General features: G+C 41.1%; 1 protein-coding gene across 1 annotated transcript in view; it reads right to left on the reverse strand.

Moving 5' to 3' along the window:
• Positions 1–7,244: 7,244 nt before the first annotated feature.
• LYPLAL1 (lysophospholipase like 1) overlaps positions 7,245–24,668 on the reverse strand; it is a 34,749-nt gene continuing 17,325 nt past the window's right edge. The window contains exons 3-5 of the mRNA XM_070401030.1: positions 21,838–22,007; positions 11,427–11,542; positions 7,245–10,451 (exon numbers count right to left, since the gene is read on the reverse strand). Coding sequence (XP_070257131.1) covers positions 10,212–10,451; positions 11,427–11,542; positions 21,838–22,007 — 526 coding nt within the window. The 3' untranslated portion in view covers positions 7,245–10,211. The remainder of the gene's footprint in view (positions 10,452–11,426; positions 11,543–21,837; positions 22,008–24,668) is intronic.

A 24,668-nucleotide genomic window follows, 5' to 3' on the forward strand; every position in this document is an offset into this window, starting at 1 on the left:
ATATATGAATATATGTATTTATATTGTATATAGTATATATAGAAAATATACACATACATGCACACAAATAGTTTTAAATGTGTGTATGTATGTAGATACATTTTCCCCCAGTTCTTTCCACTGAGGGCCTGGTAACAGCAACACCCTGATAGAAAGTCTACTTACTGTCCAGATCTTGATTTCTAAATTCCATGTTCCATGAAATTAGAACCAGCAGGCTTTGGAGAAATGATTGATTCAGTGGCTAGGGCAAGAGAAGTACAGGATGAGCCTGATACATCTCTCCGAGCTATAAAATAACGCAATGTTCAGAGAATAAAAGGAACATGTGAGAAGGAGACTGGAGCCAACTCAGACTCCAACTGGCCAATTCTGAGGGACAACCTCAGAATCCAAAACAGAAAAAAAGTGACAATGACATGTTGCAACCCATTGGCTAGGAAGTTGATTCTGATATGAGTAAATCAGTAAAATTTTGATGAGGCATTAGATACTGCCATAGTCTTCATATAGGTTTTCAACCCCTTATTCTCTCTTCTGACTTCCCTATGCTGCGAAAGTTGGTAAGCTTAATGTTGTCCCAGAAGCCCCTTAAACTATCCTCATGTCTTTTGGATTCTATTTTTTTCTGCGTCTCCCAGTCTTGGTAAAGTGGCCTTACGTAGTAGGTGTCCTGTGAGGGCCAGTGGCACAGTCTCATGGTCACCTGAGCTGGGTTCTCAAGGAGTGTCCCTTGTGTGTGGAGGTGTGCCCTCCTGTTGTAATTGAGCCTCATAGTTGTTGGCACTTCACTGGGAGGGACTGACCTCATGCTGACTGGTTGTGAGGAATTGACCCTCATGCTGATTGGTTGTGAGGGATTGACCCTCAGGCTGACTGACTGTGAGGGATTGACCCGCAGGGTGATTGGCTGTGAGGACTGGTCATGACACAGTGGAGGAGCTGCTGTGTAGGGCCTGACTCTATGGAGCATAGTATTTGCTTCTGCGGGGCCCTGCTGCCTGCTGGCCCTGCCCTTTGAGGGTGTCACTTGGGGAGGTGGCTGGGTGGTGCTCTGGCCTGGTCTGAAGCGGCCACTGGGTTTTTGGTTCTGAGGCCTCTTGAGAGGTCAGGCCTAGGTCAACTGCCACCTGGGCCACCTGGTAAGAGCTACAAAGTGATCTGCAGGTGGTGAGCACCTGCGCTGGGCTTGAAGGTGCCTGGGAAAGGCTAAGCTTCTAATGAGCCCGGCTGTCACCAGTGCTGGGTTTGGGGCTGCTTAGCAAGAGGTGCAGGGCACACCAAGGCCAGGTGCTGCTTTTTTAGAGTTTGTGGACTTTTGAGAGATTTTAGGAAAGCCCACAGCATGAGCCAAGACAGGCCGTTTGTAAGGAAAAGCCATTGGATACAGCCTGGATGGGCCCACAAGTTGGTGGGGTGGTGGTCTCAGGGAATCACCAGGGCGAGGCCAACAGCATTAGCCAGGTGGATGGAGACTGGGATGTGGCTCACACCTGTGCCTGCAGCGGGAGGGCTCAGCAAAGGGACAATGGCTTATGCCAGCAGTGCTGGCACCCCCGCACCGCCCCGCGCCCCCCCCCCCCCCCACCCCCCCCCCCCCGCCGCCCTTGCTAGACAATGCAGCTCCCTTCCTCCCTGTATGTGTTTGGTGCATTTCAAGGTTCTGCCCAGCGCTGGAGCTCAGAGTGACTAAGGCCTTTACCAGGTAAGTCCGTGCGAGGCCTTCACGAGGAATGGCTAGGATTCCAGCAGACTGTCTCACTCAGCTACAGTCCCTGTTGGTTTTGACAGAAATTATGGGGATTTCTCTTCTTGGCCCTGGACCCCTGGGCTGTGGGGGAGAGAACACCCATGTTGTTGCAAGTGGCTCCTCAGGGGTGATCTCCACTACTGAGATATCCCTCCCAATTTTTAAATGCCACATGTGGGCCTGGGACCTGCCTATTCCGTGTCTCTGCTCCTACTACCAGCCTTGTCATGGCTTCTGTATATCCTTGGTTATAGGACTTACCTGTTCAGCTAGATTTCAGTTGGTTTTCAATGATGGTTGTTCTGTAGTTGAGCTGTAATTCTGATGTGGTTGTTGGCAGAGGCGAGTATTGCGTTTACCTACTTTGTCATCTTGCCTGGAAGGTCACCATGGTTTTATAAAAGTTCTTTAAATTTATTGGGTAACAGTAGTTAATAACTGTATGTAAGTTTAGTGTACAATTCCATAATGTATCATCTACACATTGCATTGTGTGCTCATCACCCAAAGTCTAGTCTCCTTCCATCACCATATATTTGACTTCTTTTACCATCTTCATCCTCCCCCACCTTCCCTTCTGGTAACACCCTTGTTTTCTGTGTCTACGAGTTTGTTTGTTGTGTTTGCTTTCTGGTTTATATTCCATATTATGAGTGAAATCAGAAGGTTCTGTCCTTTTCCATTTGACTTAATTTTCCTTAGTGTGATACTCTCAAGATTCATCCATGTTGTTGCAAATGGCAGTATTTCATCTTTTGTTATGGCCAAGTAGTATTCCATTAATCAGCGGTTCTCAACCTGTGGGTCGCGACCCCTGAAATACATCCTGCATATCAGATATTTACATAACGATTCATTACAATAGCAAAATTACAGTTATGAAGTAGCAATGGGAATAATTTTATGGTTGCGGGGGGGTTACCACAACATGAGGAACTGTATTAAAGGGTCGCAGCATTAGGAAGGTTGAGAACCACTGGATATGAACATCTCTAACCAGTCATCTGCTGAAGGACATGTGGATTGTTTCTATTTTGGCTTTTGTGTATAATGCTGCAATGAACATAGGAGTACATATATGTTCACAGACAAATGTATTCAAGTTTTTTGGGTAAATATCCAAAAGGGGGATTGCGAGATCATATGGTAACTCTATTCTTAACTTTACATTCCCACCAGCAATGAATGAAGGTTCCTTTTTCTCCACAACCTCTCCAGCACTTACCTGTCTTGTTGATAATGTCATTCTAACAGGTGTGAGGTGGTGTTGCATTGTGGTTTTTGTGATTTGCATTTCCCCAATAGCTAGTGAAGGTGAGCATCTTTTTATACGTCTGTTGGCCCGTTGCATGTCTTGGTAAAGTGTTTGTTTAGGTCCTCTGCCCATTTTCACTAGGATTGTTTTGTTGTTGTTGAGTTGTATGAGTTCTTTATATATTTTGGATATTAACCCCTTATTGAGGGCATTGTTTGCAAATATCTTTTACCATTTGGTTCGTTGCCTTTTTGTTTTGTTGATGGTTTATTTTGCAGTTATTTGCCAACATTTTAACCGCAAAGTGTTGTCTTCATAAACATTAAATCTAAACTGAGGGAAAACTAAGTGAAAGAAAGGACCATATCCCTGGCTTCTTATAAAATAGATGTCATTGGATTTTCTTTTAAATTTGTTAAAGAAGCCAGCAGGACATAAGTATGTTATGATCCATTTGTTGCATTTTTATTGTGCGCCAATCACTGTCCTAGGCACTGAGTTCAAAATTTGGATAATGACAGAAACATGGAGAACAGGAACTTCTGCCACAGACAAGTGGGTTAGGCATTGGGCTACTCAAAACTGTGTCCTGAATGCTAAGATATTGTCAGTCGGAGGAGGGAGAGAGGGTATGTTAAGTGGAGGGAATAATATGATAAAAGGGAAGTTGTGAAAAAGATGGGCATGGCTAGGGAATTTCGATATGGGGGAAGCATTGGGGGAGTGAGGGAGGGAGTGAGAGTGTGTGTGTGTGTGTCTTCACATGCACTGTGGGATGAGAAGAGGGGCAGGAGATGGAGCTCAAATACAAGGCAGGGCTAGATTTTGAAGGAATTTTCTCTTTAGCTGAAGAATTCTAATTCATTCTGAAGACAGAGGATCCAGCAGGGGGTTGTTAGGAAGTGGGGAAGGCCAGTGACACTGGTGGCATGTTGGAGAAGGAGCAGACCGAGAGACCAGAGGTGGGGAGACCCACCCAAAGGCACAATGAGACCACAACTGAGGCAGAGCCGATGAGGACGGATTAGAGGGCAAAATGGAAAGATGTTTCTTTGAGAGAACATCAAAAGGATTTGTTGACCTACACAATGGAAAAATAAGACGGGGAAGGGTAGAGCAGGATACAAAGACATTGTTATGTGGAGGGAAAGTCATTTAAAACAGGTCACACAACAGGGGTAGTAATTCTCAGCTGTGTGGGGCTCTTCACATTCCGTTTCACAACAAGCCCATTTTACAGGTGAGGGAACAGAGTTGGAGAGATTATATGTGTCTTTAACCTAAATCACACATTTGGTAAGAGTGAAGATTTTGCATTGTTTTGAATATAGTACATGTAGAGTGGTTGTCTGACAGCCAGGTGGGGAGGCTCCAGCAGGGAGTTTGAAACACAGATGGGGAGCTAAAGTGTGAGCATGGGCCAGAGGTGTAGTCTTGAGGTCAGTAATCTGAACCACAGAGGTGGAAGACCACCTAGAGCAGTGGTTCTCAACCTTGGGCCTCATCATTAGTAACAAAGAAACAGAATTTCCGGAGGATGAGCCCCAGAAATCAGGATTTTAAAAAGATTCCCAGGTGATTCTAATGTGCAACCAAGGTTGAGAACCACTACCCTAGAGAGAGAAGAGAAAAAACAGCCAAAAGGAGGAGCCTCCACATGAAGGGACTAAGGAGCCACTGGCAGAGCAGTCATGGTCCAGAGAGCCTAGAAAAACTAGACCAGAAGGCATCAGTGTCTAGAATCAGGGAGTTAATAAGCAAAGTGCCAAGTCCTGTAAAGATGGCAAGTAGGGTAAGGACTGTAGTAGGCCATGGGATTCAGAAATTAAAAGAAATGATTTGTAATCTCTTAAAACTCTGACTTAAATATTAGGCTTGCTGCTCTGGCCAAGCCTAATTAGAGCATCATCCTAATACTTCAAGGTTGCAGGTTTGATCCCCAGTCAGGGCACATACAAGAATCAACCACTGAACACATAAATACAAAGAACTCATAGATGTCTCTCACTCTCTGTCTCTCCCTTGCTCACTCTCTCCCCCTTCCTCCCTTTCTCTTGAAAATAAATTAGGCCTGCTGTTACAATGAGGCAGAGGGAGAGACTGCTACATTCCTTTAGAACAGCGGTCGCCAACCTTTTGGACCTCACGGACCACCGGTTGGCGGTCGCTGCTCCAAAGGTTTCCTTAAACCAGCAGTTGCCAACCTTTCGGACCTCACAGACCACTAGTGGTCCGCGGGCCACTGGTTGGCAACCGCTGCTTTAGAAAACAGAACAAAAGAAGCAGGAATAGCCGAAACCGGTTTGGCTCAGTGGATAGAGCGTCGGCCTGCGGACTGAAAGGTCCCAGGTTCGATTCCGGTCAGGGGCATGTACCTGGGTTGCGGGCACATCCCCAGTAGGAGATGTGCAGGAGGCAGCTGATCGATGTTTCTCTCTCATCGATGTTTCTAACTATCTCTCTCTCTCTTCTTCTCTGTAAAAAATCACTAAAATATATTTAAAAAAAAAAAGAAGCAGGAATATGTCTACAAAGGAAAGGAAATAGCTGTGAATCGAAAACGCTTGCAATTCAGTGAATGTTCAGCCACACTTTCTGAGTGCTACCACTATGGCAGGGTGGCCCGGTGAGAAGGGAGATTATGTTTCCCAGGAGCTAAGTGTTCACCACTTCCCTTCTCCAGGCCTCAGTTTCCATGTGTGAAATGGCCATCTCTGAATTCCCTCCAGCAATGGAAATATTTTGATTCTATGGCAGAACTAAGACAATGCTAACCAGCTGTCCTGACTCTTGCCTGACATTTCACAGGATAATTAAGAAACCTAAAAAACAAACAGAAAAAAACAAAACGCATTTCAGTTACTATTGGAAATTGCTATATTTTTCATTTGCTATTGAAAAGTCCTGTTTTTAGACTTGACTTGAGATTATTGCTGTTGAAGTGAAATTTTTAAAGAGAACCATTTATTTGCTTCCACCAGTTGCATGCCGTGAACGTTGGTTTAACACTTCTCTCTTATGTCATAGAGAAACTGGCTTAATAGTTAATGCCCAAGGGAAAGACTTCTGTCTTTCGTGGACATCCCCACCCAATTTTTCAATTTCAATAATTTTATTGGCAAAAGAGAGCATACCAAGACTCGCCAAAATTAATACGTCAATGAACTAATATGTCAAGTGTGTCTCTAGCTTCAATTGGACAAGCCAACAACTGACTAGAAAAATTGGGATGGGAAGAGGGAAACAAAATGAAAACAGTGATTTTAAAAGTAGTACTATGCTCTTACAAGTAGGGAGCACTTGTAACAAAGAAACAATGATGCACCAAAACAAAGAAACAATGATGAATTAGCTGCACTAACAAAAAACGAAGTAACAAGCTATTTTGAAATCACTGCTACAGGAATTTAAAATAGAATGCAAAAGAATCAAACTTTCTCATCACTTCCTAACAAAAAAAAAAAAGAGAGAAAGATCCCAGAGGCTCTGAACTAAACTATTGGCAAAAACATAAGTCACTAATGGGCATTTTGCCCAAAATATGATTTCTTCAAAACAGGATGTCCACTATTCATCATAGAACCATTATTTCAATTCCTAATATAAAAATCACATATGGGTTTCACAACCCATTCAAAACAAAAGACCTAAATAAAATCACAAATGCAATGTACATGATAATTTAGGGGTAGTACGAAGAAAACATATCTTGAAATAATGTTTTACATTTTTATAAAAGTCCACTCAATATCTCCAAAGAAATTGAACACTCACGTTGTAATGTACTCAAGGACTAGACAGGAAAGAATAGAGGCTTTGCAGGGTGATCAACAGAATCTGAGGGGAGACCATGGGAAGTGGTAGTGAGCATTTTGGCCAAACTATATGGTCAACTGGGGAATCAATGGCTTTCCACCTTATTTCCTCTTCATGAGGGGAAATTAGGGAGGCAACTGTATGTGCAAGGGGCCCAGATCTTGCATGATTTGGAAAGAGGTAAAAGAGCTCAGGATAACTAAGAACGGATACTAGTACACTCTGAGCCCAGAATTGGATTGAAGATTACCTATGTAAAATATTTAGATATATATTCTACACAGATTAGTTTGTGGAGAAAGATTTGTAACCATTACACGCACACGCCCCTCCCTCTCTGGCAAAATGAGTAATACCTTAAATTTGTTTAACTTTACATTTTATTAAAAGCACTTATACATGCTATATACCTTGATCCTCACACAAAAATTTAACCAAGGAGTACACTGTAGCAGAGACTGAGATTTACTCTGGAATATGTGATTATTAAGTGGCAGGACAAGTATTCATTAAAAAAATTCTGGATGCCTTTCCCTTATGCTATATTTGGTTTGTATACACTCAACACTTACAGGCCTGACACCCTTATCTATGACATGCATATATGTTACTCTTAGAACAAACTGTAGCCCAAAGGGTTTTAAACATTCATGACCCACGTATACTCAATTCAATGCATTTAAAACGTGAAGAAGTTGAAGGTTATTAAAAGCTTAAGATAATTAAAACTCTGCACAGAATGAATCTCTCGGATTTTTATTAAATTCTGTCTCTCTCCTCTCCCCTCTCTCTGTCCCTTCCTCTTTAAATGTAAAGTTTATAACTTCAAATAAAAGAACTGAAGAGGCTCCTGCTTGGGACCAAGATGGAGAAACAGGGACCAGATTTATTCGACCTGAAACAACTAACAAGCTGGGCCACATGCATGTTTCCAGATGTTGGGCTCTGGCAGCACTGGACAGCCATCCCTTACGAAGGAGAAACAAATGAGGTGAGTGCTGCAAGGCCCAGCTAGTGTGGGGAGGGAGAGCCCAGAGCTTACAGAACGGGATGTTACAGAGCGGCAGAGGGTCCCTCAACACTTCAGCGAAGTACGGACCATCAGGTGTGTGTGAGGGGAGCAGGAGCCACCGAAAGGAACAGTCAGTGGGCTCACGGAGGGCTTGGGAAAGTGGAAGTTCCCACCAGCCAGAATGAAACCTCACACTGCAGCGAGCAGCAGCTCGAGTCCTCAGAGACGTGGTGCCTGATAGTGGGACACAGTCCTGAGCAAAACTGCTTTGGGACCATCTAAGAAGACAACAGTGTAATGTCTTTAAAGGAATGGAAAAAAACCCTCATCAACCTAGAGTTCTATATAGCTTTTAAGAAGAAAAATACTATTTTTTCAGACATGCAGAAGTTGAATAAACTCAACAGCAGCAGAGACCTGCACTACCACAAATGGTATCTACTATTTCAGGCAGAAGGAGAAAGGGACCATGTGGAAATCTGAAACTACATTAAGAATGAAGAGCAATGAAAAAGGTAGGTAAATAAGTGGGTAAATATCAAAGACTTGATAAAAGAGGAACAACATTGAAATCTGTTCTCCAGACTTATTACAATGCTACAGAAATCAAGTCAGACAGTAAATCCATGGAACACAAGAGTCCAGATAGGAACCTACGTATGCTTCAACAACTGAACTTTCAACACCGCTGCAAAAGGCCAGTTGGTGGAGAAATGACAATCTTTCCAACAAGTGGTGCTGGAATAATTGGATATGCAAAAAATGACCCTTGATACTTAACGCTTACCATATATAGAAGTTTTTGTTTTTTTTTAATATTCTATTGATTTTCCACAGAGAGGAATGGAGAGAAACATTGATTAGAGAGAAACATCGATCAGCTGCCTCCCGCACATCTCCCACTGGGGATATGCCTGTAACCAAGGTACATGCCCTTGACCGGAATCGAACCCGGGACCCCTCGGTCCACAGACTGACGCTCTATCCACTGAGCCAAACCGGCTTCGGCCATATATAGAAGTTTACCTGAAATTGACCACAGACTACATCTAAGATCTAAAGCTATAAAACTTCCAGTAGAAAATATAGGAGACAAATCTAGTGACCTTGGCTTTCTTAACCATGACATTAAAAACACATAATATAAATTAAAATATTAATAAGCTTTTGTTCTTTGAATTACACTGGCAAGAAAAAAAAATGCAAGCCATAGACTAAATTTTGTAAAACATCTAACCAAGGATTCGTTTCCCCCCAAAATAGTTGGTGCCTGGCATGTATGGAAAATCTCTTACAGAGCATCCAGACAAGCAGCCTCATAAAAATGGGCAAAGGATTTGATTAGATATATAATCAAAGAATTTATGCAGATTACAAGTGGGCACATAAAACTGTGAAAGGTCATCAGGAGAATGCGCCATGTGATACACCGACTAGATGGATAAAATAGAAAATATGGAGCATACCTGGGCCTCTAGGACTAGAGCAGCGGCTTCTAACAGAGCGCTCCGCTGAGAGTCAGGAGGCCTTCAGTCTAGGCCTGGCTCTCGAGGCTTCGGGGAAGTCTTTCATCCTCCTGCCCCTACTGCCAAATACCAATGACAGCTACTCAGTCTGCTTTACCAAGCTCTTGTGATGGTCAATGGAGACCCTGTGCAGCCACTTTGTAAACTTGGAATAAAGGTTATTCTGTCAAAAACTACATAGACATGAGTCTCTCTGGAAAAGTAATTTAAAGAAAGTAATAGGAAAGATTAATAATACCATGTTAGGTCTTTTCATATTTCCTTATTGCCCTTAAACTATTTTGAATACTTTAAAAATTTTTAATATTTACTTAAAAGGTCTACAAATACAAGATGTCCCCCCAAAATGTATACACACTTTGAATAAAGGCAGTGTTTATTAAAACACATTTCATTTTCAAAATGTAATAGAAATCAGCTCTTAAAGTGTGTATACATTTTGGGGGGATACACTGTATTTACAAAAAATGACTAAAAATAATATACATTTGTCTAAATTAATGTTTGCCATAATAACATTGTACTATTCTCTATGGTGCTAGGCATTACAATAACAAGTTGGTAAACTGTTGATATTTATTAATATTTTAATTATCATTAACCACAAAATTTGGCAGTAAAATTCACTTTTCACGAAGGCATGACATATGTGTTAACAACTCAATCCTTTTTTAAAACATGTTTTTATTGATGAGAGAGAATCATCGATCGGCTGCCTCCTGCACCACCCTTCCTGGGGATGAAGCCCACAGCCTGGGCATGTGCCCTAACTGGAGTCGAACCTCAATCTGGTTCGTGGGTTGACGCTTAACCACTGAACCACAACAGCCAGGGCAACAAGTGAGTCTCGATTTACTCCTTTTGCCTCTCCATTTCTCGTGGCAGCTTTGCAAGAATCCATGCTTTCAGTTTCTCTAGCTCCCCTGTGCTTAGCTCATGGAAAAGCCCTGGGAAGCTATGGAACTTGGTGCTCACCCCTAGAGACTGTAAGGCCGAGTTTGTCTCTTCTCCCCAAGAATGAAGGACCAGCTCGTCAGCAGTCCCGTGGCACTGGAACAGCTCGGGGAGCGCCCCATCGCGCTTCTGCAGAGCCTAGAGAAGAGGACGGACCGGTGGAGAGGTTAAAGGACAGCATTCTTGGAATTTAGAGAAAGCGGGGAAAACTCCAATTTTACCAAAGCTTCAATATTGAAAGGGAAAAAAGAGATTGTGCTGTCCCAGGTACCCACCGGTGGGCCTGGCACTGGGCTCTGTTGTGTGTGACCTGCATTTACTCCGCAGAGGACTGTCTCAGACACGGTCCACGCATTTCCCAAGGAGACTTGGGAAGACAGACCTCTTTGGAGAGGGAGGGACAATCAAGGGGAAAAATACGTTCTAGTTCTCATTTCTACATCTGCCACAGTCATAAGGGGGACGCTGCTGTGAAACAGCTGTCAACAATGCAGGAGGTCGTTTTGATTCTGTTCATGAAATAAGCAAACAGAATCATCTAGGGTGTCCCCCAAAAATGTATACTCGCTTTACTAGCCGATGGCTCAATTTTGAAAATGAAATGTATTTTAATAAACACTGCCTATATAATTATTCAAAGTGTGTACACATTTTTTGGGAAACCCTGTATAGCAGCGATTCTCAACCTGTGGGTTGCGACCCCTTTGGGGATCGAACGACCCTTTCACAGGGGTCGCCTAAGACCATCGGAAAACACATATATAATTACATATTATTTTTGTGATTAATCACTATGCTTTAATTATGTTCAATTTGTAACAATGAAATTGGAGGTCACCACAACATGAACTGTATTAAAGGGTCGCGGCATTAGGAAGGTTGAGAACCGCTGCTGTATAGGAAGGGTCCACATGTACCATAGATGCATTGTTTTTATCCTTCCCCTTTGACACCTGGTTTAACCACATTCTTCGTACAGGACATTTGGTTAATTACTGGCTGGAATAAACCATATGACTAACTTGGCCTATCACCACGTTAATTGTTTTAGTTTCAATGTGTGAATATTTCATGTATTTTCCTGTTGTTTTTATTTTTAAAGCTGGAATTTACCTGGTAAACAGCAGAGGTTTTATTCAGGAAACTGGAAAGAGCAAACACTCCCGCCACATCTTGATGATTCCTATACGCCACATGCATCGCCATGCACCCTCCCATGGAAAAGCCTCCTAGGAGAAGCAAGAGTTCACTCTCAGAACAGAACACGTGCAACAATACTTCACAACAAGATCCATCTGTGCCAGTCTTCCGCAAAGATTTTATAAAAGCAGATGAAGACAGACCTTTAAAGATGTGGCACTAATTTAGTCTACTTCAATTCTCACAGATAAAGACCAGCTATGAGTCCCATCCATGTCATCACTGGAAAGGGTATTTAATAAAAAAAAAAAAAGAGCTGGAATTGAACAAAGCAATTATGTTCAAGTAAAAAGATTTATAATTCAACATATGAGTCAGTGCATTTTTTATACTTGTAAGTCCTCACAGTGCCACTAGAATTAATCACATGCATCTTTTGCCAAGTTAGAAGCTATACCTCTAGTGCCTACCACCAATAGATGTTCAGTGACCTCTGAACTAGGAAAGACACTCAAAAGACTGGGTGAGCTGGTTAAAACATTTTTGGATTACAGTATTTTGAAAACTGCCTGACGATGGTATAATTGAAATATATATATATTTCATACACACACATATATACACACAAACATTAAACAAGTTTAAAAAACAATGTACTCATTTGACAAACCTTATTGTCTTTTACGTGCCAAGCACTGTGCTGCACACTGAGATACCCAGATTAATATACACAAACCTAGCGCTCCCTTGGGCAGCACATGTGTGAAAATACATGAACCCTCATGTTCAAGGGGGAAACAGAGACATCATAATGGAGACACAGCAGAGAGGGTGACCCAACCTCAGGTTAGAGACTTGGTATGATATTCCCTGTCCTGAGTCAGAGTTATTTCATGAGAAATACAAAAAGTAAGCTGCACACTTGTGGAAATATGAAAATATACTATATACTTTGGTATAGAATTCAGAGCTCTTAATTTCCAGCTTCCTGCTTTATTTCAATTAACGAAGTATAAAGCTGAGCCCTTAGAGACTGTAAATTTGAATTTACTGCAATCTCCTTTAGAGATGAAGGGGGCTTTAGCCACAGGAGATCAGATGACCTGGGTAAGGCTGCACCCCTAATTTCAGCTGTAAAGCTAGGACTTGTGAAACCCAGATTTCGTGCTGATACTTATTAAAGTAGAACTACTTTATCTGGGGCAGGCTGGTAATAGTATTCTGGACCCAGGATACAAATCTATGAGTAAAGATCAGCAGCCTTGGGAAGTCCAGATTTTTACAAAGGGCGCAGTATGATACATATTACACCTGTGGCTTTCAGCAGAGAATCAGAAGGAAATAAGAGGGGCTCACCAGGAGCAGCAGCTCACCATGGATGGGAACAACTTGAAAGGCTCTTTCAAAACCACTCCCAGATGCAGATACATCTAATCAGAGGCTCAGGAATAAGCCTGCTGGGGGAGCAGGGAGCATAAATGTCTTAGAATTGTATGTAAACTTTGCATTTGTGCATCACATTACAAACAATGTTAAAAGCCACAGGCACCATTACCTACGAATTTGTGCATTGAAACATCTTTGCTGTGTCCCATTAAAACATGAAGAGCTTACTGTATACAAGATTATTTCATTTCCAGTAAAGTTAGTTGAACAAGAAGCTCTCTAGGTTTCCATCACATTTTAAAACCTATTCTATAAATGCTTAATAAGCACTTGTAAAAGTTCAAACAGCAAGGACTTTCAAAATTTACAGTTATTATAATTACAGAACTTTACTTTCAGTTTGGGAATAAGACTCCCTACCTCTTAGAATATACTTTTAGCCTTTCTTTAAAGTTCACAAAATCGATCTTAGCAAATGCTCACCTTCTACTTCCTTCTCTTATCTCCCCTTTTCACCATTTACTGACAAAATGAATTCAAAGTTGCTTATCAAACACATTGTTAACAATACAATTACATCTCTAAAATGAAGGGAAGATGAGAAGGGCCGGGGAGAGACTAAGAGGCCAAGAAGAACAAAAGAGAAAGGGAGGGGCAGCATAATTAGGGGTAAGACTGGACATTTAACCGCTTCCCTGTAGCAAGGCAATACTCCTTAACAGAAGAAAGCAGACTGAGCTGTACTGGAAACTTCCTAGCACTGAATTACTGGGTGGAGTTTATCAAGTAGATCTTCACTATCAGCCCTTTTACATGCAGCCACTTCTGCTCTGACTCTATAACCGTCCAGGGCAGAAGACAACCCCCACTAGACTATCAGGGTCATGTGAGCAGGGATTTTTGTATATTTTATTCACTGATGTGCCCTCCCTAGGCACGGAACAGTGCCCTAGCACATAGTAGGTGCTTAATAAATACTTAGTGAATAAATGAACAGTCAATTGCAGTTCCCATCAGGGTATTTCTGCAAGGTGACAAATTTACATCATCAGGACACGTAGCCCAACAACAACCACAAACAGAAAACATTTTCCACGTAGGAAATGTAATTACAAACAAACATAAATGCATCCTGCAAGCATTTAACCTCAAGTTCAATTTTCATAATTTACAAGGGAGACAAATGTACTCACTGAAATCTTATTATTTAAAAAATGTAATGTATGTCCCTTACCCACTTATACTCTCGGGAGGTAATCTGCAATTTCTCACCAGCCATCTCTGACAATGCAGTCACCTTTAGCATCGGACACTGCTATGAAAAGGGACTTTGTGTATTTTTTCAGAATAGAAAAACATTTAACACAAAGGACTAGTTATTTGAATTCAATTTCCATCTAAATGTCTAAAATGCAATATAAAATATACTGTCCAATAAGTAAATACCAAATAGTAAACTCATTGTAGGTAATGGTTATAATGTATATTTATAGTTGCTGGCAAAGTATTAAAATGTCAAGAGTTAACATTTCAACATACATTTAAGATTAACGAGCTGAATAAAACATGTTAAAAAATAATAAACCTAGTTTTTATGAACTCCTTAAATAAAATAAAACAGAAACAATATATAAAAAAACTGTACTGGGAAAAATAAGTTAATCTATCCGAAACAAAATCCAGAGAAAAAAATACTTACAACTCAAGTTTACTATCAATTGAATAGGATTTTTAAAATGTAATAAAATCTGCCTTCCCTCCAAATTTCAACAATTCTTCCATTTAATTATATGTTATGCTTCAGACTGAACTGTGATAAAGTCTCAAGAGATTTAAGAATATATATTTGTATATTTTCTCACACAAAATTTATAGGATAACCAAAATATTTATCATCTATGCAAAACTGTTAGAACAGCAGTTCCACCGCTTGAAAATCCAATCCTGATAATAGCTGTTAAAGAAACATAAGTTGCTTAATTAAGACATACATGAGTTAAAAGCAAGTAGGATGCTATCATTCTTAAGTTTTAGCTCCAAGAAAGAGCTGCAGAAGACACTTGTATTAAGTCAGGACAAGGGATCCAGGAAATGCTGGTGGCAGGCTTCATCTTGGCAATTCCAACTATCCCTTCATTTTTATTTTAAATCTTATAAAATCATTTGCTGAGGCCGGTTTGGCTCAGTGGATAGAGCGTCTGCCTGCGGACTGAAGGGTCCCAGGTTCGATTCTAGTCAAGGGCATGTACCTGGGTTGCGGTCACATCCCCGGTAGGAGGTGTGCAGGAGGCAGCTGATCGATGTTTCTCTTTCATCGATGTTTCTGGCTCTCTGTCTCTCTCCCTTCCTCTCTGTAGAGAATCAATAAAATATATTTTAAATAAATAAATAAATAAATAAATAAATCTATCTTATAAAATCAATATATTAGTATACACCCATCATATAAAGTGTTTCCATCATACAGACAGAAATAAATATCTCACTATTCCTACATAATTTTGACATTTTAAAAAATTCATGTTAATAGTTAAACACTCTAAATGTATAATTTTATACCTTTTTCATGTAATACTGATTTGAAAGTCTTTCAAAAGAATCACAAAACTCCCTAATTATACTTTTATTCATTGAACGCATACTTAATAAATGTCTTCTATGTGACAGTATACATAGTATATAATGGTTACATAATATTCATCTGTATTAACAGACCAAAACTCCCTTAACCATTACCCTCATGATGGATATTTAGAATTCTACTTAGGTATAACTCCAGAAGCACTTCTCCCTGCTTTGGAATTCTCATAGTATGCTCATATTATCAAAATTCTTATAATCTGGTCATATCATTTGTCAAGATCTATACATCCCAGATCAAAGTTAAACCTAAATTACATCAATTTTCTCTTAACAACAAATCATCACCACCTAGTGGTCAAAAAAGGAATCTCATTCTGTACAAAGTTCTTGCCTGAGTGCATGGGTCTGGGTTCTAGTCCCAATGCTATTTTGCATTAGCCAGCAACCTCTTGGATGTTTAGTTTCATCATAACTGAAATGAGAATAAGTTCCCACTCAACCTATTACAAGGCCCAAGAGAGATATATGAAAACAACCTGTATAATTTAAATACTAAATATGAAACATTATGATATATAACGGCAATTTTAAACCTGTCAATTGTAATGTAAATGTCAACTATTTTAGTAGTATTACTACCATATATATTCTAAGCACAACAGTGCACACAAGGAAATTGATACACCTTTTCCACTTTGATTTCTCACATTATACGGGAACACATCAGAAGAAAAGGAAGCGTTCAAGACAGTAACAGCGAGGCAGACTGTACTATGAAATACACTTACATTCTGCACACTGGACACTTCACCTTGTTAATCAAACCAGAAGACCGGATTATGCAGGGGTGGGGAACATCCGGCCCGCGGGCCGTGTAGTGCCCTCAAAATCAATTGGTCTGGCCCTGCCAAGGCACTAGGGGTGAGTTAATTAAATGTTTGACCAAATACAGCAGGGTCATTTTCAAACTGATACTTTTATATGGCCCGAGAATGATGTTGTAAATATCCAAATGGCCCTTGGCAGAAAAACGGTTCCCCACCCCTAGGATAATGTAATGTCATTAATAATTTTCTCAGAATACAGGACTTGTCCCAGGTTTTATTTATGACTATATTGCCAACATTGAGAACAAAATTCAAAAGTCACTATTTTATTGCCTATGCTTCCCCTTTTCTTATACCTTTTGTAGAATCACGTTTGGTATAAATATATGAAATTAAATACACACACTTCTTATGCAGGGAGCGAGGACTCACAAATGTCTCCGAGAAGCACATTGCACTGAAAACCCATCCCTCTTATCAGACACTGAGCTAGGTGGTGAGCCTTGGCCCAGCTCTTCCTATCAGGCCATAGTTTATCTTTTCCACTAGGAAGGTAATATATTTCCATTGATAAAAACTAAAAACAAAGAGTGTATTTTCACTGCTAACACCTGCAGTCGACTGTCCTTACGTATCCTCCTAATAATCCTTGTTTCCAAAACCTGACACAGCGCATACATTCATCTCGTCTCTCACCCCTCTAGTGCAGCGGTTCTCAACCTGTGGGCCGCGACCTCTTTGGGGGTCGAACGACCCTTTCACAGGGGTTGCCTAAGACCATATTGTTTTTTACATATTGTTTTTGTGATTCATCACTATGCTTTACTTATGTTCAATTTGTAACAATGAAAATACATCCTGCATATCAGATATTTACATGACGACTCATAACAGTAGCAAAATTATAGTGATGAAGTAGCAACGAAACTAATTTTATGGTTGGGGGTCACCACAACATGAGGAACTGTATTAAAGGGTCGCGGCATTAGGAAGGTTGAGAACCACTGCTCTAGTGGCTCCACACATCTGCCTTCTTGCTATTCTCCTGGCTTCACACTGGCCGCCCTCCATGGTGTTAAGCACAGTCTTTCTGAAATGCACAGTCTTCATGTCACTCTGCATGTAATTCCAAATCCCTAGGGGTCGGGGCGTGCACCAAACTAGTATTTCCAGAGAGTCTGACATGCCTCTCGCTTTCTTTCATGAATGTTTCCCTCCTGTTTATCAGTCATATTCTGACTCATTCTTTGTAACTCAGTTGGAATCATCTCTCCTATGAAGCAGTTCTTAACTCCCTAAAAGGTTCACTACTTCTTTCCTCACTGCTCACCCTGTACCTTGAACACATTTTTACAATAACACTTGTATCGTATTAGAACACTTGACTTCTGTATCTCCCTCATTAGACTGCAACGTTTTTTATAGTTTTTTTTTTTTTTTTTTTTTTTTTTAGTATTCCAGGGCTTAAAATTTTTATTAACAATTTGGAGACTGAATTTAGTATGAGAAGTACCATTTTTTACTTGACAGAGAGAAGGTTCGATATCACATACTATAAAAAATTGTTCTTAAAACACTAAGTTTAATAAAATGCCACTAATCAAAATAAAACCACAGAGAAAGAATGGGCTCCCACCTACTCAAATATAGAGACTAGTTTTATTTACAAAATTACACTGGTTGCAATTATAACCACAGAGTGCATGTTGTGTGATATTAAGCTGGAAATTTTATCACATATTAAACAAAATCAATAAGGACAGTTTGTGGACCTATTACCTCTATTGTTTCATTTTCAATCATAATTTTCTAGTTTTTTCTCTCATAATTCATTTTTTAAAGTGACCTACCATCATTCTGATGTGTGTTTAATAAAATTGGTCAGAATATCAAAGCATTTTTTATTTGAATTCCTATTGAATCCTTCATTAAAATGTTAAGAATAGCACTTAAACCTTATTAACATGTAAATTAAGAGTACTAATTAGAATATTTTCTACTTTTTTATGAAGATTTTATAATTTTATTTTAAAGCAATTTCTTACCCTAATCTTTCCTTTTCCCACTCATCACATTTCTTCAGGACCGCATTACCATATAAATTCAATAACTGGGTTTTCTACATCCAACTTCACATCTCTTCACTTACCCCTTCTGCCAGATTAATTTTCCTAAATTAATTGCAATTAATTATATGACTCTAACACCTTCTTCAATCATCTCTCACCAATTAGCCTATATAATAAAAGGCTAATATGCAAATAGACCGAATGGCAGAATAACCGAACAAGCAATCACTATGACGTGCGCTGACCACCAGGGGGTGTGCGCGAAACATGGCAGACTTTGGCTGTGGCAGGATGGTGGAGGTGAGTGGGGGTCACTAGACCAAGGCAGGGCGCCGGTGAGCCTCTGCTGGTTACTGAATATTCTTTGCTCCCACACCACGGTCCCACCTGGTGCTCACATCCGCTACCGGTGCCAGAGCCACTGTTCACACCCACTGCCAACTCCGATTGGTAGGCACCGTCAGTGGGTGTGAGTGGTGGCTGCCGGCCCCGATCGCCCCTCAGGGCTTCTCCATCTCCCCCTGCTGAGGGCCGATCGGGGCCAGCAGCTGCCTCTTGCACCTGCTGCTAGTGCCAGAGCCACTGCTTGCACTCACTGCCAGCGCTGGCCCCGCTTGCACCCACAGCAGGTGCCGGAGCTGACGCTTGCACCAGCTGCCAATGCCTGGCTCCGTCCTGATGGCTCGGCGCCATCAGCGGATGCGAGTGGTGGCTGTCAGCCGATTGCCTCTGAGGGCTTCTCCACCTTCTCCTGCTCCTGAGGGGTGATCGGGGCTGGCAGCTGCGGCTAACACCGGCTGCTGGTGCCGGCCCCAATTGCTCTGCACCTTCGGTAGGTGTGAGCGGGGCCAGCACCGTCAGCGTGTGGGAGCGGCGGGGGCCGGGCTGCGGGCAGACAGGGAACCGGGGGCCGCAGAGGGAGGGGCCGTGGAGGATGGGCCGAGACCCGCCCCTGTGCCTACTGCAGCCTTGTGGCCCACAGTTCCTTTCAAGGTGCACGAATCTGTGCACTGGACCCCTAGTCTACAGAATAAAGGACACAAGGGAAACCATAAAGAATTTACTGAGAGTCTAGAGGGCCCACGTGTTTTATAAACACCATCTTCAAGTAGAAAAGGTATCATTAGCCCCCTTTACTATTGAGACAACAGAATCCAAATAGGCACCGACAGACTTAGACTGGAACCTGTTTTTGTCACTATGGGCTCCTCAGCCTCCTAGTCCAGCTACCAGAGTCAACAAGTAATTTTCCATTCAAAAAACAAACTTTCTGCTAACATGTAATGTCCAGACAGACAAACAAGCACTTCTTTTTCTGCTTGTATGTACTGTTCATATACTTCTCTGTGCCTATCCCTGCACACTATGAATAAAATTTTATCTGTACATCTCAAAATCTCCAATACCCCAGCTGCCTTCCCACTAGACTTCTCTAACAGCCTCAAACACCTATGATCTCTTCTGAATCCCTGTGGTACTTAATTACTGAAGTCAACAATTCATTGATTAGGTCATCCCACCTGTGATAATTTTCCTAGGCACCTGCTCTGTGCCAGGAATGGCAATGAATCCTGGGAAATAATCCTATATAATAAAAGCCTAATATACTGTCTGGTCGTCCATTTAACCAATCAAAGCGTAATATGCTAATGATATGGTAAGGTTGTTCAAGTGCTCGCTATGACGTGCACTGACCACCAGGGGGCAGACAGTCGACCGGTGGACCAACTGCTATGACATGCACTGACCACCAGGGGGCAGACACTCCAACTGGTAGGTTAGCTTGCTGCTGGGGTCCAGATAGGCCAGACATGCCCTGGAGCCCTCCTGTGGTCCTTCCCCGGCCCTGATTGTGCAACGGTGGGGTCCCTCGGCCTGGCCTGCGCCCTCTCACAATCCGGGACCTCTTAGGGGATGTTGGAGAGCCGGTTCCGGCCCGATCCCGCAGCCTAGGCCGAGGGACCCCACTGGTACACAAATTCGTGCACTGGAACTCTAGTAATGAATATGTGTGATCACTCTTTGAGGAGCAGGCAGTTATTGGGCTGTAGGGCACTCGTCATTGGCTGCTTTCTTTACAGCTGTCATTGTAAGTACCTCAAGGGCTCTTCCAGGCTGTAAACCATTGTGAGATAGCTCCTGTTTTATTTAGCTATGTGTCTCTTTGAGCATCTGACACATCGCCTGCACACAGGAGGAACTTAGAAAATATTTGGTAAACAACTGAGTATGATGGAATCGGTCATACATGCACACATTTTTAATTCTGTCCTGTAAGTATGTTGCCTAATGCCCTAGACCAGTGGTCGGCAAACCGAGGCTCGCGAGCCACATGCGGCTCTTTGGCCCCTTGAGTGTGACTCTTCCACAAAATACCACGTGCAGGCGCACACGCACAGTGCGAAGTTGACTTAAAACTTTAAGTTTATTAAGTTAATTTTAGGGAATGTTGTGGAGTGAAAGAAGATGTAGTGTCGAGGATTGAGAAAGGTTTGTTGAGATGGTTTGGACATATAGAGAGGATGAACGAAAGGAGATAGACGAAATGAGAATACAAGACGAGTGTGGATGGGAGAGTTGGAAGGGGTCGACCTCAGCAAATGTACCTCAATAAGATTGAGGACGTTTTTAGCAAAGGCCAGCTTAGGAGTACCCTAATTAAGTTAATAAAACCTACCTATATAGTTTAAGTTTAAAAAATTTGGCTCTCAAAAGAAATTTCAATCGTTGTACTGTTGATATTTGGCTCTGTTGACTAATGAGTTTGCCGACCACTGCCCTAGATGGAGCTGGGTGCACTTCCTGTGCTCTACCCAGCACTCCCACAATGCTATATATTTATCTCTATTAGAGTTAAACATAGTTGTTAAATATGATACATAGAAACTCAGAGTTAAATATAGATGAGAAAACAGAGGTCCATAAAAGGTGATGTTACTGTAAACATCCAATCTCATTTTTGTATGTATTATAAAAATAGAGATATTATAGTTTATGTATTTGATGATTACAGAAAAAAGGGCATTAAATAGAATAAAGAGTTTATGTAAAGGCACATTATAGCCCCGTGAGAATAGAGGTTGCTCAAGTTAGTTAACAAAAGTTTATAAATACCTTATTCCTGTGATACTAACTCTGAAGAATTAATTAACTCTTTGTAAATTTGATGTTATATTTTGACTGTGTACTTTATCTTAATCATGGCAACAGTAATTTCAACATATAATAAAACTTAAGCTAATTAAAATAAATTGTTTTAAAAACTGAAATGAATAATCTAATTAAAATTAAACACGGGGCTCTCAAACTGTTATTATTAAAATGAAAGGGAATTAAAGTTTCATGAGTTATTGTTTATAATTCTAATATCTTTGAAACTCTTAGTACATAGTTTATTTGAAACTATAAACAGGTCAAATGATATATAAGTGCTTCTAAATAATATTCCAAGTAAAGTTCAATGTAAGGAATTTAAACAAAAGGGAAAAAAATTAAATTTCCAACATTTGAAGGTCTTACCTATTAATATTCTATTCTTCTTGATGCCACTTTTTACTTCATCATTAATCAAGTCTGTGAGCACCTGACACATCACATCAATGGACTCAAGGTGCTCTGGGCAGTCGTTAGATATTTTAAATCTGTCGAACCACACATTGGAGATTCCTCCTTTCATAGGAGTATAGGGTCTGTTTAAAACCAAAGAAAAGAAAAAGGGGATAACATTAAGGTAGATTTTTTAATTTCTAAAATCTAAGGTAGATTTATGCATGCACATAAGCATAACCAATGGACATAAGACACTGGGGGGTAGGGGAGGCCAGGGGATTGTCAAGGGCGGGGAAAAAAAGGACACATATGTAATACCCTTTGTAATACTTTAAGCAATAAAAAAATTAAAAAAAAAATAAATAAAAAATAAAAATAAAAGCACCCCCATGTATATGGCATTAGCTCACCTATACGTATATCGATTCCATTAACATTTCCTAATACCAGTACATTTTTAGTTTCTCCATCTTTAAGATTCATAAATTCTCCAAAAATCCTTACAAAAATTGAATTATATATATATATATAACTTATATATATAATATATGTACATAGTATGTGTATATTTTTTGCTCAATATTTAAAATAATTCATCAGATCTACTATGTTTTTAAAATTTTCTGCATTATTTTCCCCTTTAATGTAAGAATCAATATTTTAGTATACACAACTAACTGAATGTTTGTCCATGCAAAATATTCAATACCCCAAGAGTGAAAAATAATTCAGTGAAGTGCTTTTAAAAGTTGCTTAATTTGCAGCACTCAAGTATCAAAGGTGAGCTAATAATTTGGGTCTCAAATTGGGTGCTTTGTTGGGACTTATAAGACATTTTATGTAATAAGATGCTCTGAATTGGTGTCTTGTTGAACACGGTTACTCTTATAAAATTTTTTACATTTTTGAAAAGTTGGGATGGTTCCAGTACTAGTGAATCTTAACCCATTCACAGGATATTCATACTCTGAATGAAGTTAAAGTGCCAAAGGTACCCATCACGATGTAAAAGGAATGTAAACCAATGATGACCACAGATGCAGAATTCCTCCTACATCTACTCCCTGGTCCATCCATTTTGGTTAGCTGTATACTCTCACCTCCAGAATCAGTGAGACAGTGTGAAATGTACACCAGAGCAAAACATTGGAGGATGCGAGACACCAGCTGAACCCTGAGGGTGCTTCCCTTCTCTAGTGAAACCCAGTGGAACCTCAGCGACCCAGGGAGCTATAAATATTGAATTCTCATTCTCTTATCCACTGTATCAAAGGACCCTCAGTCTATGCAAATCTGCCTTGGGAAGCATCCAAGCTTTTAGACCAATGGGTAGGACTGAAGGGGGCAGGAGAGCGACACCATCATTTTTCTGTAGTGATCAGACCACTCCAAAATACATGGGCATCCACTTTGGGAGCCACAGAATCAAGAGGAAGACATTTGGAAAGTTTCTCAGAAAAACTGAAAGAAATCTGGAAATAAGAACTCATCTACACAGGATCTTTTATTTACTAAAATAGGACCATGTTATAAACATGACTTTGCAACATGCTTTCTAAAACTTGAATGTATATCTTGCCCATCCGGCGTGGCTCAGTGGTTGAGCATCGACCTATGAGCCAGGAGGTTGAGGTTCAATTCCTGGTCAGGGCACATGCCCAGGTTGTGGGCTTGATCACCAGTATGGGGCGTGCAGGAGGCAGCTGATCAATGATTCTCTCACATCATTGATGTTTCTATCTCTCTGTCCTTCTCCCTTCCTCTCTGAAGTCAATAAAAATGTATTTAAAAAACACCCCACAACATTAAACAAAACAAAACTGGAATGTATATCTTGAATATCCCTATAAGACAGTATATAAAAACCCTAACATTTTCTGTTTATGACGATACATGATATATATATATATATATATATATATATATATATATATATGTGTGTGTATGTGTGTTGCTTTGATATTTTTCATATAAATCTTATTTTTTGCACCATTTCTCTTCACCACTCTCACTCCCCCACACCTTGCCCTTCACTCTAGGTTTTTCTGCCAAGGGCCATTTGTATATTTATAACATCATTCGAGGGCCATACAAAATGATCAACTTAACAATTAGTCTGTCATAGAAAACACCAAAGACTCCATAAAAAAACTACTAGACTTAATAAATGAATTTGGCAGTGTAGCAGGTTACAAAATTAACACTCAGAAATTTATGGCTTTTTTATACACCAACTAGAGAACTGGTGCACGGAGTCGCGCACTGTGGGGTTCCTCAGCTTGGCCTGTGCCCTCTTGCCGCTCCCACTCATCCCAGCCCCGCTGCGCCTACTGCTGCTGCTTGGTAGCGCGCTGCCACAGAGATGGGAGAGGCTCCTGCCGCCTCAGGGGAGCTCACCAGCAGTGAGCCTAGTGTCTGGTGCCTATCAGTCAGCTGAGCGGCGCTCCCACTGTGGGAGTGCACTGACCACCAGGGGGCAGATGCTGCATTGAAAATCTGCCTCCTGGTGGTCAGTGCATGTCATAACGACCAGTCACTTAGGCTTTTATATATATAGTAGAGGCCCGGTGCACAAAAATTTGTGCACTCGGGGGGGAGGAGGGGTCCCTCAGCCCGGCCTGTGCCCTCTCGCAGTCTGGGTCCCCTCGGGAGATAACAACCTGCTGGCTTAGGCCTGCTCCCGGGTGGCAGAGGGCAGGCCCAATCCCTAGGTGCAGCCCATGGTCAGGCTCAGAGCAGGGCCGATTGGGGAGTTGGGGTGCTGCCCCCTGTCATGCACAGAGCAGGGCGGATCGGGAGGT

This window comes from Myotis yumanensis, unplaced genomic scaffold (genome assembly GCF_028538775.1).
Source record: "Myotis yumanensis isolate MYYU_CA2020_CCGP unplaced genomic scaffold, mMyoYum1.0.hap1 SCAF_22, whole genome shotgun sequence".
NCBI classification, from domain to species: Eukaryota; Metazoa; Chordata; class Mammalia; order Chiroptera; family Vespertilionidae; genus Myotis; species Myotis yumanensis.